Source organism: Sceloporus occidentalis, unplaced genomic scaffold (assembly GCF_023333645.1).
Source record: "Sceloporus occidentalis isolate IW3139 unplaced genomic scaffold, rSceOcc1.0.p SCAF_7, whole genome shotgun sequence".
Taxonomy (NCBI): Eukaryota; Metazoa; Chordata; class Lepidosauria; order Squamata; family Phrynosomatidae; genus Sceloporus; species Sceloporus occidentalis.
The window spans coordinates 27405434-27427290 of NW_028316987.1; the positions used below are offsets into that span (position 1 = coordinate 27405434).

General features: G+C 44.3%; 1 protein-coding gene across 5 annotated transcripts in view; it reads left to right on the forward strand.

Annotated features, from left to right (window-relative positions):
* Positions 1-21857, forward strand: part of LOC149309446 (exocyst complex component 3-like) — a 67186-nt gene that overhangs the window by 13566 nt on the left and 31763 nt on the right. For all 5 annotated transcript variants that reach the window (XM_089532477.1, XM_089532474.1, XM_089532479.1 and 2 more), the window contains 2 exons: positions 8291-8510; positions 14521-15202. In XM_089532477.1, the coding sequence (XP_089388603.1) occupies positions 8291-8510; positions 14521-15202 (902 nt within the window). The remainder of the gene's footprint in view (positions 1-8290; positions 8511-14520; positions 15203-21857) is intronic.

Genomic DNA, 21857 nt, shown 5'->3' on the forward strand with positions numbered 1-21857 from the left:
AAGGCCAGAAACCCCAAATCTAAAAATGCAACCCCATGGTCACACTCTCTGGCCCACATCAAATCAAGGCCAAACATGCAAAACTCACATCCCACACTCTCAAATCATCACAGCCATGACCAAACCACCCCAGAACCCAAACTCAGAGGCCAGAAACCCCAAATCTAAAAATGCAACCCCATGGTCACACTCTCTGGCCCACATCAAATCAAGGCCAAACTTGCAAAAATCGATGCCCACACTTTGAAATCATCACAGCCATGACCAAACCACCCCAGAACCCAAACCCAAAGGCCAAAACCCCCAAATCTGAAAATGCAACCCCATGGTCACACTCTCTGGCCCACATCAAATCAAGGCCAAACATGCAAAACTCACATCCCACACTCTCAAATCATCACAGCCATGACCAAACCACCCCAGAACCCAAACTCAAAGGCCAGAAACCCCAAATCTAAAAATGCAACCCCATGGTCACACTCTCTGGCCCACATCAAATCAAGGCCAAACTTGCAAAAATCGATGCCCACACTTTGAAATCATCACAGCCATGACCAAACCACCCCAGAACCCAAACCCAAAGGCCAAAACCCCCAAATCTGAAAATGCAACCCCATGGTCACACTCTCTGGCCCACATCAAATCAAGGCCAAACATGCAAAACTCACATCCCACACTCTCAAATCATCACAGCCATGACCAAACCACCCCAGAACCCAAACTCAAAGGCCAGAAACCCCAAATCTAAAAATGCAACCCCATGGTCACACTCTCTGGCCCACATCAAATCAAGGCCAAACTTGCAAAAATCGATGCCCACACTTTGAAAACATCACAGCCATGACCAAACCACCCCAGAACCCAAACCCAAAGGCCAAAACCCCCAAATCTGAAAATGCAACCCCAAAGTCACACTCTCTGGCCCGCATCAAATCAAGGCCAAACATGCAAAACTCACACCCCACACTTTGAAAACATGAGCAAAGCACCCCACCACCCCACAGCAAAAGCATGGTCACACTGTCTCACCCCACAAGAAGAAGGTAGAAATCCATCCACCTACCTGTAGAGAAATTCCTGATGGCAGGTCTTGATCCGAAGTGTACACCTGGCACTGTACACGTACAGTACAAAGCCAGAACAAGTCCAAAGGCAGAAAGCCAGAAAAAGTCCAAACCTCCACTGGAACAAAGAGTTAGAGTTCAGAAGCAACTCTTCCTCTCCAGTCCACAAGGCCAGACAAAGGGGGCAGATCAATGGAAGCCGGCTTTTGTTTCTGAAGCCAGGCCACCCCCCCCAATTTCGTTAGCCAATCCAGATGATCAGCTTGATTTCTCAAGCCAATCACTACTGCTAACGAAATTCAAAATTCGCACCAAAGCTAACCCCTAACCCAGCCCCCTTAGCTAAGAGAAGGCTTTCCGTTAGCACTTTTCCGTTAGCCTATAGCTGCACTTTGCAGCATTTGAATTTCGCGCCGAAATGTATTTCGTAACCCGAAAAATATTTCGTAACCTGAAACAGTTTTTGCCAATCCAACTTTTTCGTATCCCGGAAATTTCGTAACCCGATCATTTCGTATCCCGAGGCACCAGTGTATAAGATAATTCTACTTATGTTTTATAGATGTTATATTATGTGAAATATTTAATAAAAATAAACTTGTTTCAAAGGGAATATTGATACCAAGAATGCCTTGCATGATTCCATAGATTTTTTTGCCAAAATTCTTTTGCTTTATTACATATCCACCACATATGGAAATAATTTCCCCCGGGTTTTCCACATTTCAAGTTTTATATATGTGGTGGGTCTTTTGGGGAGTTAGATACCATCTATATAGCATTTTGATGTAATTTTCTTTATAGTTTTGGCACAGAGTGAATTTATTTGTTTCTTTCCATGATTTTTCCCATTCCTCTATAGTTATCGTTTTGTTTATATCCTGTGCCCACCTTACCATACTGTTTTTAATAATTTCATTTTCAAGATCTCTTTCTTTTAATAGTTTATAATATTTAGATATATGTTTACCTTTTTTGTCCAACATAATTTTATCTATTTTATTGTTATCCATTGTTAACCCAGGAGTTTTATTGTCTACCTTGAAGCGGTTGATCATTTGATTGTATAAAAACCAATCCTTTATTTTTCCTGTTTCTTTAAGTTCTTCTATAGATTTCATAATGTATTTCCCTTCTGATGTTTTATTTATTATATTTCCATATCTTAACCATGATGATTCTTTGTTCTATTATAGTAAGCTCTTGTATTGATACCCAAGGGGGGATGTTCTTGTAAAATTGATACACTCTTACCTCGGGATACGAATGCGCCGGGATACGAAATTTTCGGGTTACGAAAAAAAAAAAAAAATATTTCCGGGTTACGAAGGTTATTCCGGGTTACGAATAACCTTTTGGTGCTTTTCGGCGCTATTTCGCACCAAATCGCGGCTTCTCTCCATTAGCGCCTATGGCTTTCTCGGCTTACGAAGACTTCCGGGTTACGAAAATGGCGGCGGAACGGATTAATTTCGTAACCCGAGGTAAGAGTGTATCTCATTTTATACCACACTTTAAGCAGCGATCTTCTTATGGTATGATGATTAAAGGTACTACAGTGCGCCCGCGCCATACGCAGCTTGAGCATACGCGCTCAAGCTGCGGGGCACGCGCAGGGCGGAAGGGGCGGAGCGTCCCATTCAATTGAATGGGCGCGCGCGCCCGTTGCGCCCCACGCGCCACTGCACCGCCGCGGCCGCCGTACACAAGCCCCATTGGAAACAATGGGGCTTGAGCATAGGCGGAATTCGCCTTACGCGGAGGGATCCGGAACGGATCCCCGCGTAAGGCGAGGACGCACTGTATTATCTTTTGGTTTTATATACCACATATATGCAGGGCCGGCTCTAGATATTTGGCCACCCTAGGTGAGAAATATTCCCCCCCCCCCGGTACCCCCTCAAAATGTAGGAAAAATGTAGGACATGATGTACGACAAAATGTAGGACAAATTGTAGGACATTCAAAAAATGGAGAACACAACCAACTAAAAGCCAAAAACATTAATAAAAAACAATATAAATTCATGGAGAACATTTTGATATTCTTCCTGGATATGAGGTTGGGATATAGCTTTGTGTGTTTTGTGTGTTGGACTAGAAGTTACTTCCTGACAGTAAGGGCTGTTTGACAGTGGAACAAATTCCCTCAATGGAGACTGGTGGAGTCTCCTTCCTTGAAGGTCTTTAAACAGAGGCTGGATGGCCATCTGTCGGGGATGCTTTGATTGAGAGTTCCTGCATGGCAGAAGGGGGTTGGACTGGATGGCCCTTGCAGTCTTTTCCAACTCTATGATTCTATCACTCTATGACTCTGGAGACCAGGATTCGATGAAAATCTGATTCTCTCCAACAGGGAAGGCTAAATATCTTACAACACTATCCGCATCACTTTAACTCAGGTTGCTATCATACTGGAGAATCAATATTGTTTTATACAACTTTAACACATTAATGCTAGGAATTCGTAGTTTGCAATTGCAGCAGAGGAGCTACAGATAGGGTTGCCATAACTGTCTACCTCCAAACCGGGACAAATGTAAAAAAAAATGTAGGACAAAATTTACCACCCCCCAAAAAAATGTAGGATATATGTTGTAAATGGAGGACACGAACAACTAAAAAAACCAAAAAATTAATACATTCAAAAGCATTAATATAAATGCATGCTTCTTAGGCATGCTCAAAATGGAGGACATTTTGACATTCTTCCTGGTCCTGGATAGAAGTTTGGGATGTAGCTTTGTGTGGTGGACTAGGACTCTGGAGAGCAGGGTTCATTTCCTTGCCTATTGGGTGACCTCAAGCTCAAGCAAGTCACACTCTCTCAGCCTCCTCTGCGGAAAACCATGGCAAACCTCCTCTGAAAAAACCTTGCCAAGCAAACCCCAGGATAGGTTTGCTTTAGGGTCTCCATAAGGGGAAAACAACTTGAAGGTACACAACAACAAATAATAAATAAATAAATAATGACTGAGTACTGTACCTTTAACTGCAGTGGAGGATCTAGCATTGTGTAGTGGCCTGAGTATTGGACTAGGAAAATGTGAGACCAGGGTTCAAATCCCAGCTCGGCCATGGAAGCGCACTGGGTGATTTTGGGCAGCAAGTCACACTCTCTCAGCCTCTCAGGGGACGGTAAAGACAACCCTGCCCCCCCCCCCCCAGGAAGAAACTTGCCAAGGAAACTGCTCAGGGTTGCCATAAGTTGGAAAGGAGCTGAAGGCAGACAGCAACAACAACAGCAGAGAAGGAAGAAGGGGGAGAAGAAAAATGAAGGAGAAAGAGGAAGAATTGGAAAAAGGAGATAAAAATAAGAGGAGGAGGAAGAAGAAGAGGAGGAAGAGGAAGAAGAGGAGGAGGAGGAAGAAGAGAAGGAAGAAAAAGAGGAGGAAGAGGGAGAAGGAAGAAGAAGAGGAGGAAGAGGAAGAAGAGGAGAAGGAAGAAGAGAAGAGGAGGAGGAGGTGAAATAAACCCCCCAACCCCCAACCTCCCTCCCCCTGAGAGAGGCCCATGGCTCTGTGGCTCCTGCCATGCCAAAGGCATGGCAGCAGCCATGGAGAGCCCCCCCCACCCCCTGAGAGAGGCTTATGGCCTCTCTCATTGCTCCGTGGCTGCTGCCACGTCAGAAGCGCAGCAGCAGCCATGGAGAGCCCCCTACCCCCACCCCGCCCCCTGAGAGAAGCCTATGACCTCTCTCCTTGCTCCGTGGCTGCTGCCGCGTCAGAGGCACAGCAGCAGCCATGGAGAGCCCCCACCCCCCGCCCCCTGAGAGAGGCCTATGGCCTCTCTCCTTGCTCCATGACTGCTGCCACGTCAGAAGCGCAGCAGCAGCCATGGAGTCCCCCTTATGCCGCTGCCGCAGCGTGGAGCATGAGCACGCACGCAGCTCTAGCCCCAGCCAAGCACCAGGGCAGCAGGAGGAGCCCTCAGCCTTGGGGCTGGAGCTGCACGCATGCTCACATTCCCAGCAAGCGCCCTCTGTCTTTACCTGGGCAGCAGTGCGCTAGCAGCTAGCAGGGAAAGGCAGAGAGGGCGCTTGGCTGGAGTGTGAGTGCACGCGAATGCGCGCATGCTTGAAGAGGAGTGCAAATTGCGCCCCTGACCTTCTTGCACCCCAGGCGGCCGCCTAGGTCGCCTATATCGACGGGCGGGCCCTGCATATATGCATGCATACCAAGATTCAAGTTATCTTTTTCTATGTTCAACACATTCTTGTTATCTCGTTTGAGCCAATCTTCTAGCCATTTGAGGCATACCGCATAGTAATACAATTTAAAGTAACTTAAAGTACTTACAACTTAAAGTAAGGGCAAAGCCTGCTTTATCAGATACTGATGGGTTCTAACCTGTGAAATGTTATTCTATAATGTATCTGATATTCTTTAAGGTGCCACAGGTCTCTCCTGCTTTTCAGGTAGGAAACTAGCACAGTACTTGTATTAGGACTAACGACCACAATACGCCAAAAAGATAATTGTGGACATGCACCAGACAGGAAAAAAATCTTAATGACATTCTGGACATTGGCACTAGGAATTTGTTCTTGTTTAGTTTAAGTCTACTGTCAGGATCTGAGTTCCTCAGAATTCCTGCTGCCTCTGCTTTGCGTTGAATTGCTCAGTGGTTGGATCAGTCATATCCTTGATATTGTCTGGTGGAAAGCATGTTTATCAATGTAGGAAGTGGTTAAGTAGCAGATATGAAGGGGAAATAATAGACACGGATCAGTCAAGATCAGTTTTGTGGGAATGCCTGGTATGAAGAAAAATAATGAGGCTGTCTTGGGAAGAGGGCTATTTCAGTTTAGAAACAATGGGGTTTGAACCCGCAAAAAGGTTTGAACTGCCTTGTTCTTTTGATATACTGTGTAACTGAAAATGCTTTAGTGCTAACAACATCTCCATACTGTGAACTACTTTGACTTTTGAATAAAGCTTTCTGTTCTGCACTGAAGGTTGGATTTCTGAGCTAAAGTCAGCCAATAATTTGCATTGTTTCTTGAATCTTTGCCTCATTATTTTTCAACATGGTTTGAATATTACCAGTATTGAATAAGGAGTTATTTTATTTAGATATATCCTTTATAATGTATAAGAATTTCTTCTGTATCTTCAAGGATACATAGAATTTTCCTTATACTTTGCTTCAATATTTCATTTTAGTGCATGTTGTTTTGTGCAGGATTGTAATATCAGCTTTATGAATTTCTTGTGTGAATGTGATTTTATTATTATTATTACCCTTTATTTATAAAGCGCTGTAAATTTACACAGCGCTGTACATACAATCTTTTAGTTAGACGGTTCCCTGCCCGCAGGCTTACAATCTAAAAAGACACAACACAAAAGGAGAAGGGAGAGGTGGTGGGGAAGGGGATCAGGTTCAGCAGTTCTTCTCTACCTCCGAGGCCAGGACCAAGGCAGATGGAATGGAGGAAGGGCTTTGGTTCTTAATGGATGGTCAAAAGGAGAAGGGAATGACAGTAGGGAAGGGGGAAAGTCCAGCTCGTCAGCTGTCTCACATAGGCCTCTCTCCTGCTCAAGATGGTGGTCGGAAGGAGGGCTCTTTGTCTTCCCAGGCGAGGCCTGTTGTTGCTGGCCTGCCTCTCCCCCCCTTAAGATGGTGGTCGGAAGGAGGGCTCTTTGTCTTTTCAGGCGAGGCCTGTTGTTGCTGGCCTGCCTATCCCCCCCTCAAGACGGTGGTCGGAAGGAAGGCTCTTTGTCTTTTCAGGCAAGGCCTGTTGTTGCTGGCCTGCCTCTCCCCCCCTCAAGACGGTGGTCGGAAGGAGGGCTCTTTGTCTTTTCAGGCGAGGCCTGTTGTTGGCCTGCCTATCCCCCCCTCAAGACGGTGGTCGGAAGGAAGGCTCTTTGTCTTTTCAGGCAAGGCCTGTTGTTGCTGGCCTGCCTCTCCCCCCTCAAGACGGTGGTCGGAAGGAGGGCTCTTTGTCTTTTCAGGCGAGGCCTGTTGTTGCTGGCCTGCCTCTCCCCCCCTCAAGACGGTGGTCGGAAGGAAGGCTCTTTGTCTTTTCAGGCGAGGCCTGTTGTTGCTGGCCTGCCTCTCCCCCCCTCAAGACGGTGGTCGGAAGGAGGGCTCTTTGTCTTTTCAGGCGAGGCCTGTTGTTGCTGGCCTGCCTCTCCCCCCCTCAAGATGGTGGTCGGAAGGAGGGCTCTTTGTCTTTTCAGGCGAGGCCTGTTGTTGCTGGCCTGCCTCTCCCCCCCTCAAGACGGTGGTCGGAAGGAAGGCTCTTTGTCTTTTCAGGCAAGGCCTGTTGTTGCTGGCCTGCCTCTCCCCCCCTCAAGACGGTGGTCGGAAGGAGGGCTCTTTGTCTTTTCAGGCGAGGCCTGTTGTTGCTGGCCTGCCTCTCCCCCCCTCAAGACGGTGGTCAGAAGGAAGGCTCTTTGTCTTTTCAGGCGAGGCCTGTTGTTGCTGGCCTGCCTCTCCCCCCCTCAAGATGCTGGTCGGAAGGAGGGCTCTTTGTCTTCCCAGGCGAGGCCTGTTGTTGCTGGCCTGCCTCTCTCCTCTAGTACCATTATTTATTAGACATTTGTTTATAAATTGCTTTTCTGCCCACCAGGGTTTCAAAACTAATACACAAGATATGTAAAAACATGTGTTAACAGATTACAGTGGACCCTTGTTATACGCTGGGGTTTGGTTCCAAGATCCCCCGTGTATAACAAAATCCGTGTATGCTCAAGTCCCATTAAATATAATGACATAGCAAAATGGTGTCCCTTATAAAAAATGGAAAATCAAGGTAAATTTATACTTTTTTGGAACATTTTCAAACCGTGTATGCTTGAATCCGTGTATAAAAAATCCGTGTATAAGAAGGGCCGACTGTAAAACAATTTTAGAAACCAGAGACAAACTGGAACACCTTGTAGTGCACTTTTGGCTCGCTAATAGAATTGCAACAAGAATGGGGATAGAATTCATAACAGAGGCTCCAGGTATAAAATTGGAAATCTGCAACAGAGACCCTGTTCTGTGTCCCACTACTGCAAGAAATTAGGTTTTGGACTACGTGAGGCATTTTGGGCAGGTTTGTACAAAGAAAGCTGGTTTTTGCACTTTTTGGCCCTAACTTATTTATCATGGTGTATTCTTTTTTGAAGCAATAAGAATTAAAATTAGATGTTTTGTGAATTAAAAATAATAATGCAGCATTTTGGGGCTGCTTGCTGCCAATATAGAGCTCACTCTTAAATTTATCTTTTTCAGGCAGCAATCCAGTCGCAATTGGATGGAGTTCGAATGGGCTTAAGCCAATTACACAATGCACTGAATGATGTCAAAGATATTCAGCGTTCTTTGGTTGATGTCAATAAAGACTGGCGGCAAAGTATCAACACAATTGAAAACCTCAAGGATGTTAAGGATGCTGTAGTTCAACACAGTCAACTGGCAGCTGCTGTAGAAAATTTAAAAAACATTTTCTCAGGTATCAGTTTCCAATATATGTCCTTCCTTTGAGGGAATAATAGAATATTACTGTTAAGGTGAAATTGTCGTATGTTAAAAGTAAAGGTGGTCCCTTGACAGGAATGTCCAGTCATAACCGATTGTAGGGGGCAGTGCTCATCTCCGTTACTAAGCCAAAGAGCCAGCATTGTCTGAGGACTGCTCTGGTGGTCATGTGGCCACTGAAGTGGTACCTATTTATTTTCCAGCGATGGAGAGAAGGCATCCTTGATGTATGGGTTAGACCCTGTGGCTCGCTCTAGGTCAGGCAGGAAGTAGACAAAACTTTAGAGGCGTGTCCACAGGATAGGACTAACCCCCAAAGCAAGTTTCAGTTTCGTTTCTGCCTCTGCTCTGGTCAGACACTTTCAGATCAGCTCTGCTGCTTTTCCTCCTCTATTTCTTTCAACAACAAAAACAACAACTTTTTTTTTTCTCTCCTGCTCCTTTTGCCTCTGCCTCCTATCTGTCCCCTCTCCTGTCTCTTTGGACTGCCAGGGGACCAACAACGATGTCAGGGGCTGGGGATCAGGAGGACAGCCCAGGCATGTCCTGTGATTCCCTAAACTTGGCTAGAGAGCAACCCAGTCACTCTCTCAGCCCCTATGAAGACAAGGAGCCTGCTGCTAGGACTGCCAGGGCCAGGTCGGAGGAGGGAGAACCCTCGTCTCCGAACCTACAGGGGCCCCACTGCACCCTCCAGCAAAAGGACCGGACCCGGGCCAGATTGGAGGACTCAGAACAGGGTGTGAGTACTACCCCCACCCAACTGGCCCCCCAGCTGCAAGCATTGCCACTGGAGCTCTCCTCCATAATTGCTTCCCTCATCTCCTTCCAAGCTGCAGCTTTATCTGGCCAACAGCCCTGTCCTGCAGCCCTTCCCCTCTCTCTGGGGATGACTGGCAGCATTTCAGACCACCGGAGACAGCCTTCCCTCCCTACCTCTCAGCCAGCTCCAGCCCAGTGCATCCCTGCCTCTGCCCAGAGAGCCCCAACCAGGACAAGGTCTTCCTCTTCCTCCTCTCCAGTTGCCCGCTCTTCCCTGGATTCCATCCCTCCCTCTGAAAGGGGAAAATTCACCCCCAGAAAAACTGCCCTCAAGCCTCACAAAAAGGGCGGGAAAAGTCTCCCGGGCTCCTCTTCAGCTGCTGCTAAGACAAAAACTAAGCGACCAGCGCCACCTACTGGCCAACAGCACAAATCAAAAAGGCCTAAAGCCTCCATTATTCTGCATTCTTCTGATGATGTGGATGATGCAGAGGCCCTTTCAAACAAATTATCTCACAGTGAAGAGGGCTTACTCACCCTTGACGAATTATCTGTTGATGATGATGATGGAGAAGATCCCACACCCTCCTCCAGCAGACTTTTCCCCCAAGAGGACTTTCAAATCCTGTTGAAAAAAGCAATAAAAACTCTTGAGTTGCCTATAAATGCTACCATCCCTCAAACTCAAGACACAGACCTTCCCCAGGGAAAGGGCGACTCCTTCCCACAACCTGGGCCCCCTTCTATCGAGGTCCCCTTTACTTCAGATTTTATGAAGGTTATTAGGGAAGAGTTGTCTAAGCCAGCCACAGCCAGACCAAATCCTCAATCATTCAACAAATTTTATAACCTTCCCCAATCGGTCATGTCAAAGCTCCAAGTCCCCTTGGTTGATGCTCCCGTTGCAGCTTTGACCACGTCCGCGGTCTACTGCAAAGATGGAGACGATGCCCTTAAAAACCACGAAGACAAAAGAGCCGATTCGGCCTTAAGAAAATCATTTGACGCCTCCTCCACAGCCATCAGGGCTGCATCTACAGTCTCCATTCTCTCCAGGGCCGCTTTTACTTGGGCTAGAGACCTTATCCAAGAGGTACCTAAGGGCAACATTAAATTACGCCAGGGCATCAATAAACTTCTCAAGGTGTTGGCTTTTTCTTCTGATGCTTCTCTTGACATCATGCAACTGAGTGCCAGGGCTCAAGCAACATCTGTCCCAGTAAGGAGACAGATCTGGCTAAAAAATTGGACGGTTGATGCCAAGTCCAAACAAAACCTCACCATGGCCCCCTTCAGTGGACAAAAACTATTTGGAGACGCACTCGAACCCGTCCTCATAGAAACCAAAGACAAGAAAAAAGCCTTACCTTCACTACCCAAAAGAGATCAAAAGCGATCCTTTCGCCAGGGACAGGGTTTCTTTCGCTCATACAAAAACAATCAATCTTCCTTTTGTTCCAGAGACCCTAGGTCCAACAAAAATCAGTGGTCTGACCGAAAGCCATATGGCCGACAACAATACCACTCCCGAGGATTCGGAAGGCCTAACAACTCTTCCAACCAACAACAGGGGCCATCTATCTCCAAACAAAACCGTAATTCCCCCAGAGAATGACTGGCCGCCACACCTAGTGGGCGGCAGACTTCTACACTTCGCCCACATTTGGGAAGCCTCAACTGCAGACAAATGGGTTCTCACCACACTGAGACACGGTTATCTGATAGACTTTTACAACCTTCCTCACGACCACTTTGTTCCATCACCGATGTCCCAACGTCACAAAAAACACAAGTTGATGTTACAAGCCATAGACCACCTACTACAAATTGGAGCGATAGAACAAGTTCCATCTTCAGAAATGTACAAAGGTTGCTACTCTATTTTGTTCATAGTGCCAAAAAAGGATGGGTCATGGAGGGCTGTACTGGACCTAAAATGGGTCAACAAATTTGTCAGAAAACGTCGTTTCCGTATGGAAACTCTAAAGACCATCCTAGAGGCCATCAGACCTCACGACTTTCTTTGTTCTCTGGATTTAACTCAAGCCTACCTTCATGTTCCTGTTCACCCTCTCCACCGCCGTTTTCTGAGATTCTCCTACCACCACAACCATTACCAATACAAGGCCCTTCCATTTGGCCTCTCATCAGCTCCTCGGGTCTTTACAAAGATCATGATATCGCTGGTGGCACATTGGAGACTACAGGGAATCCACGTTCATCCTTATTTGGACGACATCTTAATTCGCTCACCATCACTCCAACAAGGCCGTCAGGATGTCCATCTGGTCCTATCCTCATTGACAAGACATGGTTTTCTGGTCAATCGTGGGAAGAGCCACCTAGAGCCTTGCCAACATATTCTCCATCTCGGGGCGATCATCGATACCCTACATGGCAAGGTATACCTCTCACCAGAAAGAATAAACAAACTTCATCAGACCATCAACCTTGTGTCCCGCTCTCACTCGACAAACCTTTTGCTCCTGGCGAGATTACAAGGCTTAATGATATCAACGATAGACTACACACCCTGGGCCCGATTTCACTCAAGGCCTCTCCAGTGGTTTCTCCTTCCTCATCAAAAACACATATCCTCAAAGATCAACAAACGACTGATACTTCCTCACAGAGTCAGACACTCCCTCCTTTGGTGGACTTCTCCCAATCTCAAAACAGGTCGGCCACTCTGGCCTCCTCAAGAACTACAACTGACGACAGATGCCAGTCTGCGGGGCTGGGGAGCCACACTCAACAACTCCTATACACAGGGAAGATGGTCCGTCCAAGAACAAAGCCACAACATAAATCTCCTAGAACTCAGAGCGGTGCGCCTGGCTCTTCTACAATTCTCATCCCTGGTCAAAGGACAACCAGTGTTGATTCGGACAGACAACATGTCAACAAAAGCCCACATAAATCGACAAGGAGGCACAAGATCAAAGTCTCTAATGAGCAAGACAGAGCTTCTTTTCAAGTGGTCACAAACAAATCTCCTCTCGATAAGATCAGAACACATCAAGGGGACTCTAAATACGAGAGCCGACTGGCTCAGCAGACAGGACATAGACCAGTCAGAGTGGCAGCTACATCCCCAAGTCTTTCACATGGTGACACACAAGCTCGGAACGCCCCTGGTAGATCTCTTCGCATCGCCCATAAACAATCAACTGCCACGCTTCTTCTCTCGGTTCCTAACTCAAGGAGCGGAACAAATGGACGCTCTACATGCCCCATGGCCAGACGGGACTCTATACGCCTTCCCTCCAACGTCCATGATCAACAAGTGCCTAAAAAAGGCAAGAAAAGAAAGAGCGACACTAATTCTAATAGCCCCATACTGGCCAAGAAGACCATGGTTCTCAGAGATCCTGACAATGGCTCAAGAGTCTCTCAAGCTCCCGCTTCGCCCAGACCTTCTATTCCAGGGTCAGTTTCACCATCCAGATCCAGCCTGGCTCAACCTTCACGCTTGGAGGTTGAACGCCAAAATATGATAAAAGAAGGGCTCACGTCTAGGGTGATAGACACCATCATCAATGCTAGACGACCTTCCACCAGACGAATATACGAATATTCTTTCAGATCATTTGCCCGTTGGTGTAAGCTAAACAAACTTAACCCACTCAAGGCATCTGTGAGCTCTCTACTTTCTTACCTCCAAGAAGGACTTGATAAAGGTCTTAAGCCCAACACTCTCAAAAGACAGGTCTCTGCCATCACTTCTGCTTTTCCTCAAAAACACGCTAACAAACTGTCCAACAACTACTATGTCAGAAGGTTTCTTCGGGCAGCCACTCTCATCCGACCTCCCACAGTACACAGATACCCTAACTGGGACCTACACAAGGTACTTTCGGCTCTTACCAAAGCTCCGTTTGAACCACTAAAAGTCATAGACTTAAAATTTCTTACCTGGAAGGTTCTGTTCCTCACAGCCATCACCTCGGCCAAGAGAGTCTCAGAACTTGGCGCCCTGTCCATACGCAAAGAGCTCTGCGTGTTCAGAGAAGACTCTGTGTTGCTAAGACTAGATCCAACGTTTATAACCAAGATAAACTCTACATTCCACAGGTCCCAAGATATCATCCTACCTTCTTTTTGCCCTCAACCCAAAAAAGACTTGGAAAAGACCTGGCATACACTGGATGTTCGGAGGGCTCTCCGCACTTATATTAATAGAACTAAAAGGTTCCGTTTGACTGACAGCCTTTTTGTATCATTCCACAAAAATTCCATGGGCAAAAAGGTGTCCGTTTCTACACTTTCTCGATGGATCAGGTCCTGCATATCCATGTGTTATACAGATTCTACAAAGCCTCTTCCTGGAACTGTTTTCGCTCATTCTACACGTAGTGCTTCAACCTCGCAAGCACTCTCCACTAATGCCTCTCTAGAAGAGATCTGCAGGGCAGCTACATGGTCCTCGACATCTACCTTTGTCCGACATTACCGCCTGGACTCCTTCCAGTCATCTGAGGCGGCTTTTGGAAGAAGGGTACTACAGGCTGTAGTACCTCATTAACTCAATCTTCTTCTACCCACCCTTATTTTTGGGGAGCTATGCCATATCCCATACATCAAGGATGCCTTCTCTCCATCGCTGGAAAAATAAACATTGGCTTACCTGGTGAGATGTTTGTTTTAAGCGATGGAGACGAAGGCATCCTCCCCTCCCTCTGATTGGTCTTGATCTCCTGGCACCCAGTTTTTGAGGTCAACCATTAGTGTTTTTTCTCGTCCCGTTGGACGTTTACAGTTTTTTGATTACTGGGTCTTTTTCAGATGCCCTAAAATTTGGTTCTTAGTTGTTTGAGAGTTCTTATAAACCTTCCTTCTCTAGGCTGTTACATTAACTGAAACTTGCTTTGGGGGTTAGTCCTATCCTGTGGACACGCCTCTAAAGTTTTGTCTACTTCCTGCCTGACCTAGAGCGAGCCACAGGGTCTAACCCATACATCAAGGATGCCTTCGTCTCCATCGCTTAAAACAAACATCTCACCAGGTAAGCCAATGTTTATTCTACTTGCATTTGCATGCTTTTGAACTCCTAGGTTGGCAGAAATGTCATATATTAATGAACACTAAATGTCAAGGTGACTTTAGTGTCTTATGTTAATGAACACTAAGGCCAGCTTGACATTTTGCATTATGCAACTACACAATCAAGGGTTGTATGGGATAATACTGTTTAAATTTATGTTTTGTTTTTTCTTTCTCAGTACCAGAGATAGTTCAAGAAACCCAAGACTTGATTGACCAGGGACAACTGCTACAAGCCCATCGGAAGCTGATGGACTTAGAGTGCTCTCGAGATGATCTGATGTATGAACAATACCGTATGGATAGCAAGAACACCCATGATATGAACTTAATTGACAATTATTTTGGAGATATGCAGAAACTTTCTGAGGAGCTAGCCAAGCAACTCTGGATGGTCATTCAGAGGTCTCTAGTCACTGTTCGTCGAGATCCAACCTTGCTGGTTTCCGTTGTCAGAATAATTGAGAGGGAAGAGAAAATAGATAGGCGTATGCTTGATAGGAAGAAGCAAACTGGATTCATTCCCCCTGGAAGACCTAAAAAGTGGAAGGAGAAGATGTTTAGTGTATTGGATCGAACTGTTACCACCAGAATTGAAGGTACTCAAGCTGACACCCGGGAATCTGACAAAATGTGGCTTGTTCGACACCTGGAAATCATCCGCAAATATGTCCTTGATGACCTACTGGTGGCTAAGAATCTTATGGATCAGTGTTTCCCACCACATTATGAAATTTTCAAAAAGTTACTCATCATGTACCATCAGGCATTGTCTGTACGGATGCAGGACCTGGCCTCTGAAGATCTGGAAGCAAATGAAATTGTTAGCCTTTTGACATGGGTTTTAAATACTCATAAAAGGTAAAAAAAAATTTACTAGCAAATAATTATCAAGAAAAGAAAACATGTCTTTAAACTAGGAGTTCTCAACCTTTTATTCTCCAGCTGTTTTACACTTCAACTCCCAGAAGCCTCCACCAACATGGCCAATGGTGGGAGGTTCTGGGAGCAGAGGGCAAAATTATCTAGAGGACCAGAGGTTGAGAACAACTGCTCTAAATTGATGAGTGCACATTGGAATATAGTTTTACCTTATCCCCATATCCACAGGTTTTACATTTTTGTTGTTATTCATACATGCAACCAGCTTATTCATAGTTATAAAGCTCGTGGGCACTTCATAAATCTGATGAAGTAGATATCAGTCTACAAAAGCTTACACAATCAACCTCTTTCTCTCAGTCTTGAAAGTACTACAGCGTGTGCGTGCCATATGCAGGTTTGCCATATGCGGATTTGAGATTATGCAGATAGTGAGCCCTAATATGACGAGTGCTGCTGAATGGCACGCGCTGCTGCTGAATAGGAATTCATCATATGCATAATTTGCCTTATGCAGGGGGGTCCAGAATGGATCCCCCATGTAAGGCGAGGGAGCATTGTACAGATTCCCTTGGTTAATGATCTAGACTAACAAGGCTGTGGCTTTGAATTAATGTTAATAGCATGCAATTAAAATATGTAGAGTAGCTCTAGTCCACATCTTGGAGATCTATGGCAGCCAGATTGATTACAGGAACAACTAGGAGTGACCATATTACACCTATATTTAAATCACTCCACTGGCTGCCTATTTGTTTCCGGGCACAGTACAAGGTGTTGGTCATTACCTTTAAAGCCCTCCATGGCTTGGCCCCAACCTACTTAAGGGATCGACTCCTTCCGTACAATCCACCCCGTACCCTCAGATACTCTGGGAGGAATTTGTTGCAGTCCACAAAGACCAGATTGACAGCGACCTCCCAGAGGACTTTTTCCGCGGTCGCTCCCACTTTATGGAATGGCCTGCCGGACGAGATCCGTCAAATTGCCAACCTTGAGAGCTTCAAGAAAGCTGTCAAGACAGATCTCTTCCGTCAGGCCTTCCTGGAATAGATCCCTGCCATGTAACGCTCCCCCCACAGACATATACAAATGAAGATTCTGCCCACCGTTATTTTACTATTGTAGTATTGTTTTTAGATTTTTATCTGTAATTTTAATGGATGGAATTGTTTAATCCTTTTTTAAGGAGGGGGGATTGCATATATTGTATTTTTTAAAGGTTGTACGCCGCTTTGATTGTGGAAACAAAAAGCGGGATATAAATTAAAGTTTTATTTATTTATTTATTTATTATGACAGTGAGTCCTTATCTACTGGGATTTGGTTCCAGGCCCCCTGTGGATACCAAAATATATGGATACTTAAATCCCATTATATATGGCATAGTAAATTGGTGTCACTTACATAAAATGGCAAAATCAAGGTTTGCTTTTAGGAATTTTATTTTTTGGAATATTTTCAAGGTGTAGATGGATGAATCTGTGGATAAAAAAATCCATGGATATGGAGTGCTGACTGTATTTCTCTTCCAGTTCAAGACTATGATTCTGCGATTCTTTATGTGTTTATCACAACCATTACATGGGCAGTAGTCCAGCTCCAGAGTGTGGCCAAAGAGAGTCCATAGGAGCCCATCCCCATTTCCATGGATATTCCCTGAACCTTCTGTAAATCTTCAGATCTCATCTAAAAACAGACAATTTTTAAAATAAATTTTGTATTAATATATAAATGCACATACAAACATTTGACATACTACACATAATCCACATTTAGACATCAACTAACAAACAAACAAACAAATATGTATTTACATACATCTTGAAATTTTCTTATCTTATCTGCTCTCCATTATTTAAGTTCCATCTGGTCCTACATCTCTTTACCTCCAAATCACTCTTGTAAACACATATTTTACATATAAAAATTACGTTTATTCTAATTCCTGTTTCTAAAAAAGGGAGAAATTTCAACTGACAAACGTAAAAGGTTCTATTTCTAAGATGGAGTTATTTGTATTATTTCCTTTTGAACAGATCCTCTGTTCTTATATACTAAATTATTTAATCACCACACTTCCTTTTTTGTTTATCTTTTCATTCCCAATTTCATCTTTTTCTCTCTGCCTTTCAAATACACTACTTTATATCTCATAATTGTACTACCCATTATATATTTACATGTAAAGATTCTTATTCTTATTCCTTAACATCTAATCATACCCTTTTATACACACATATTCCTTCATCTCTCTTTCCTTTCTTATTTACCTGTCCCATCCTTTCTCTATCATTGCGTTTTTTTTTTATCTATTTTTCATCCTTATTTCTCTCTAGCTTGTTTTCCCAATACAGTGGTGCCTCGGGTTACGAAAGTAATTCGTTCCGCGGCCGCTTTCGTAACCTGAAAGGCTTCGTAAGCCGAAAAACCCATAGGCGCTAATGGGGAAAAGCCGCGATTTGGTGCGAAAAAGCCGAAAAAAGCACCAAAAGTTTTTTCGTAACCCAAAAAAACTTTCGTAACGCGGAACAATAATTCCCTATGGGATTTTTTCGTATCCCGAAAATTTCGTAACCTGGGTATTTCGTATCCCGAGGTACCACTGTAATTTATTATTAAATTCCAATCTTCCTGAATCTCTCCATTGTCTTCTCCTCTTAAATTTCTGGTCAGTAGATCTAACTCTTTCATGTCTAACAACTTTTCCATCCATTCTTCTTCTGTCAGTATCTGAGATGATTTTCATTTTTGTCCATAAAGTAGTCTAGCTGATGTTACCATATACAATATTATTTTCCAATACTTACTTTCCATCTCTTTCTGTATTACCGATGTTACATTTAATAAATACATTTCCGGTTTCATATCGAAGAATATCCCCAAGATTCCATAACTGCCATATGAATCATTTCCCAATACTTCTTAGCTTTCCTGCAGCTCCACCACATATGTAGGTAGGATCCCTCTTTCATCTTACATTTCCAACATTTTGGATTTGAGTTCTTATTCTTATTTATCTTTGCCAATTTAAGTGGGGTTAAATGCCACATATACAACATTTTATAATAATTTTCCCTCAAATTCTGACACACTGTAAATTTGTTAGTTTTCCGCCACGTTTTTTCCCATATTTCTAAATCTATATTACGGTTTATATATTGACTCCATTTTATCATTGTTTCCTTCACTGCCTCTTGTTCCAGTTCTCTTTCCAACAACAATTCATAAAAATTAGAAATATTTTTCTTGGTCTCTCCAAAAATTATATTTTCTAGTTTCTTCGAGGATTCCTCTGTTCCAATATTTTCTAACTATTTTTTTGTTATCTCCATTAATTGCTTATATCTAAACCAGTGTATTTTTATTCCTATATTTTCTATTTCCTCTCTCGACCTTATCTTCATTCTGGTCTCTCCTTCCTTTGTTATCTTAACTAGATCTTTAAAAGTAATCCATTGTCTTTCTGCATCTGCCATCTTGCATTTTTCCAACCAACCTCCTTCTGGTGATACCCATAAAGGCATTTTCTGATAGAATCTTGATCAAGATACAAAAACAGACAATTTTTAACTTCTGTCTTTTACTTACAGAGAACTAAGGGAGTGGTGGGAGTATGTGTGTATGTGCCTTCAGGTTACTTGTCAAATTAAAGCAACCCCTTAATTTTATAGGGATTTCTTAGGCATGGAATACTCAGAGGTAGTTTTGCCAATTCCTTCCTCTGAAATATAGCCTTCAGCACCTGGTATTCATTGATAGCCCATCCAAGTACTAATCATGGCTGGCCCTGCTTAACTTCCAAGATCAGACATGATTTAGTGTCTAAGGTATTCAGGTATTAGTGTGGAATGTACAGAAACAGTTATATTCAGTTGCTCCGTAAGAAACATGGTTCTGTCCTCTTGTGTTTTGGACAATAACTGCAAGGGCAGCAGGACAACTGATAATCACATGCTAATTGGCACTTGAAATTTATTAATTTAAATTTTTGTGTATTATTAAATAGGTTCTTCTTTGTGATCTTTGTGCCATACACAAATGGGTTAGCCTGCCCCTTCCCAGTACATCTTTCGGAAACTTCTAGAGCATTCCCTCGGAGTGTAGTGGAGTCTCCTTCCCTGGAGGTCTTCAAACAGAGGCTGGATGGCCATCTGTCGGGGATGCTTTGATTTGGATTTCCTGCATGGCAGGAGGTTGGACTGGATGGCCCTTGCGGTCTCTTCCAACTCTATAATTCTATGATTCTATGATTCTATTACATAAGTGTTTTGGCAGAAAGGCTACCTCTTGCACTCCCATATAGATGCTCCCACCAAAACAGCTAGTTCTGTTTTATCTGCCGCTGCACCAACATTGATGGGAACCACATTAATTGATCTAGCTTTGGTTGTTACATCTGCCTTTGGCCAATTCAGCCTGAGGAGTTAACCAGGCTCTTAGGATACAGGTTGCCTAGGGTTGGCAGTCAAAGCAGTACTTCCTTTCCAGGCTTCTTTCCTCATTGCTGTCCTTCAAGAAGTGTGTTTCCTGTGGCGCTAAAGTCTTGGCAGGGTATAAGTGTCTTGGTTGTCTGGGTGAAGCCTCTTGTACCTCCTATATTGTCTTTACGCCTCAAAAGAGACAATATAGGGAGCTATATGTGAAGGCACTCCTTTATGAGCAGGCCCTCAGGCCTCAGATGCCATCTTCTTAGCCATCCACTTCTGTTGGTATGGAAGCTGCAGAAAGAGTTTAGAAATCCACTTCATTTCCAGCTATCAGCTCTTCCACTTACCCTGAAGCCAAACATTTATTGGTAGAATCCATCTCAGCTGTTTCAAAGGCTGTGTGGTCTAGTGGGGTGGTGTGTAGGCATTCTCCTATGGTGGGACCTAGAGGTCAAATGCAGTTGATGACTTGACATTAAATACATTGTAAAAAGCACTCCAAGGAGAAGGACCAGAGCCATCCCTCAGTCCCAAAGGAACAGTTGAATCCTGATTGTTCTACCATTACTGATATCAAGGCCTCTGGAGCTGTTCCATGAGAGCAGCTGCCCTACCCTTGAAGCAGAGGAAGCACAACATTCCCCTGCTTGGATGAAAGCAGATCAACCTTCTGAGGGAAATGTTTCTGAGGGTGAGATTGTAGTCTTCCCTAGTTCTAAAGGTCACAGTCTCGCTCTCTCCAGTCTGGCTATTGACTTCAGGTGCAACTGCTTCAAAGCTGTTGCCCACCATGTCATCTCCACAGTATCAATATTCATGCATAAGAGCATTCTCGACATTAAAGGTGCTTATAGGCCAGATGTTATTGCAGGCAAGCCTCGTTTTCATAGTGGTAAACATAGTCCTACCTGTAATGGTTATTGTAAGCTGAAGAATTACTATATCTGGAGTAAAAGGGTTTAGTCAGAGTTGACCTTGAATGTCTCACCATGACAGCCATGATGTTTGTGTAACTGATGGCCTTAGTTCCAAGAGCATCAGTTACAGAAGCATCTTGTCTGTCATGGTGACAACCTTCTTTTTTGGAGGTTTTTCAACAGAGGATGGACAGCCATCCTCCGGGGTTGCTTTCATTGTGTATTCTTGCATGGCAGAGGGTTGGACTTGATGGTCCTTGTCATCTCCAACTACATGATTCTATAAATCTGGCAGACATAAGAGGAAGACCATCAGGCAGACAGTTCTGAAAACGCTGACTGGGAGTCTCTTTCAACTATGATTATGTGAATGCAGCCTTTGTAGGCCTGGTTCATTTCTCACTTTGATCCCTTTCAAGACTTTTCAACGAAAGGACTCACAATTGTGAGGACTGTCCTACATTGCCTTTGGTTATGTTTAAAAGCACTCAACATTCAAAGTGGCATCTCTGAACCTCCCTCAACTTTGTACAACCTCATTATAACAAACATTGATGACAGGATGGGGAGCGTACCTTGACAAGTTCTTCAGATAAGGTCTGTCTTTGGGGTGGGGAGAGGCATTATTGATGGTGGAGAAGGCATTCCACTCCTTTGATTTTGAGATGATCCTGCAAAGCAAAGTGGTATAAGTTTTGACCAGCAATATCATTGATACGGTGGAGGTGATATGGTGGGTAGAACTATGATTCTCCTCCATCTCATAAACAGTTCTGGGACGGATGCATCAAGAGAAACATCACAGTTGCAACCATACGCTTTCCTGGAGAAGACAGTGTCTTGGTAGACGTGCTCAGCAGGATGTCAAATTTGTTGCACAAGTTGATGCTCCATTACAGAGTGCTGATACTGATCTTCTGTCGCTGGGGCTTTCTGGTACTGGAGCTCTTTGCTTCCGAGTCAATGCAGAGACTATTGCTCCTGGACTCATCAAAAGAAGTTCACACAGAAATAACTTCCTGTTTTATTGGTGCACATCACCTTGTATGCTTTTTCTCTCTTCTCACAAGGATAATAGCCAAGCTTTATCAGAAAAGAGTGCTTTCATCACACCATGATGGCCCTGGCAACTGTGGCTTGCCAAGGGGTTTACGTTTTGTTTCCATGCAAAGTGGATTTGCTCGCCTTCTACCAAGACCTAGTCAGACATCTCGACACCGTCAACCTCACTGCATGGAGGATTGCTTGATAGCTTCCTTGCTCATTGCTGTCAGGGATGTTATTGCT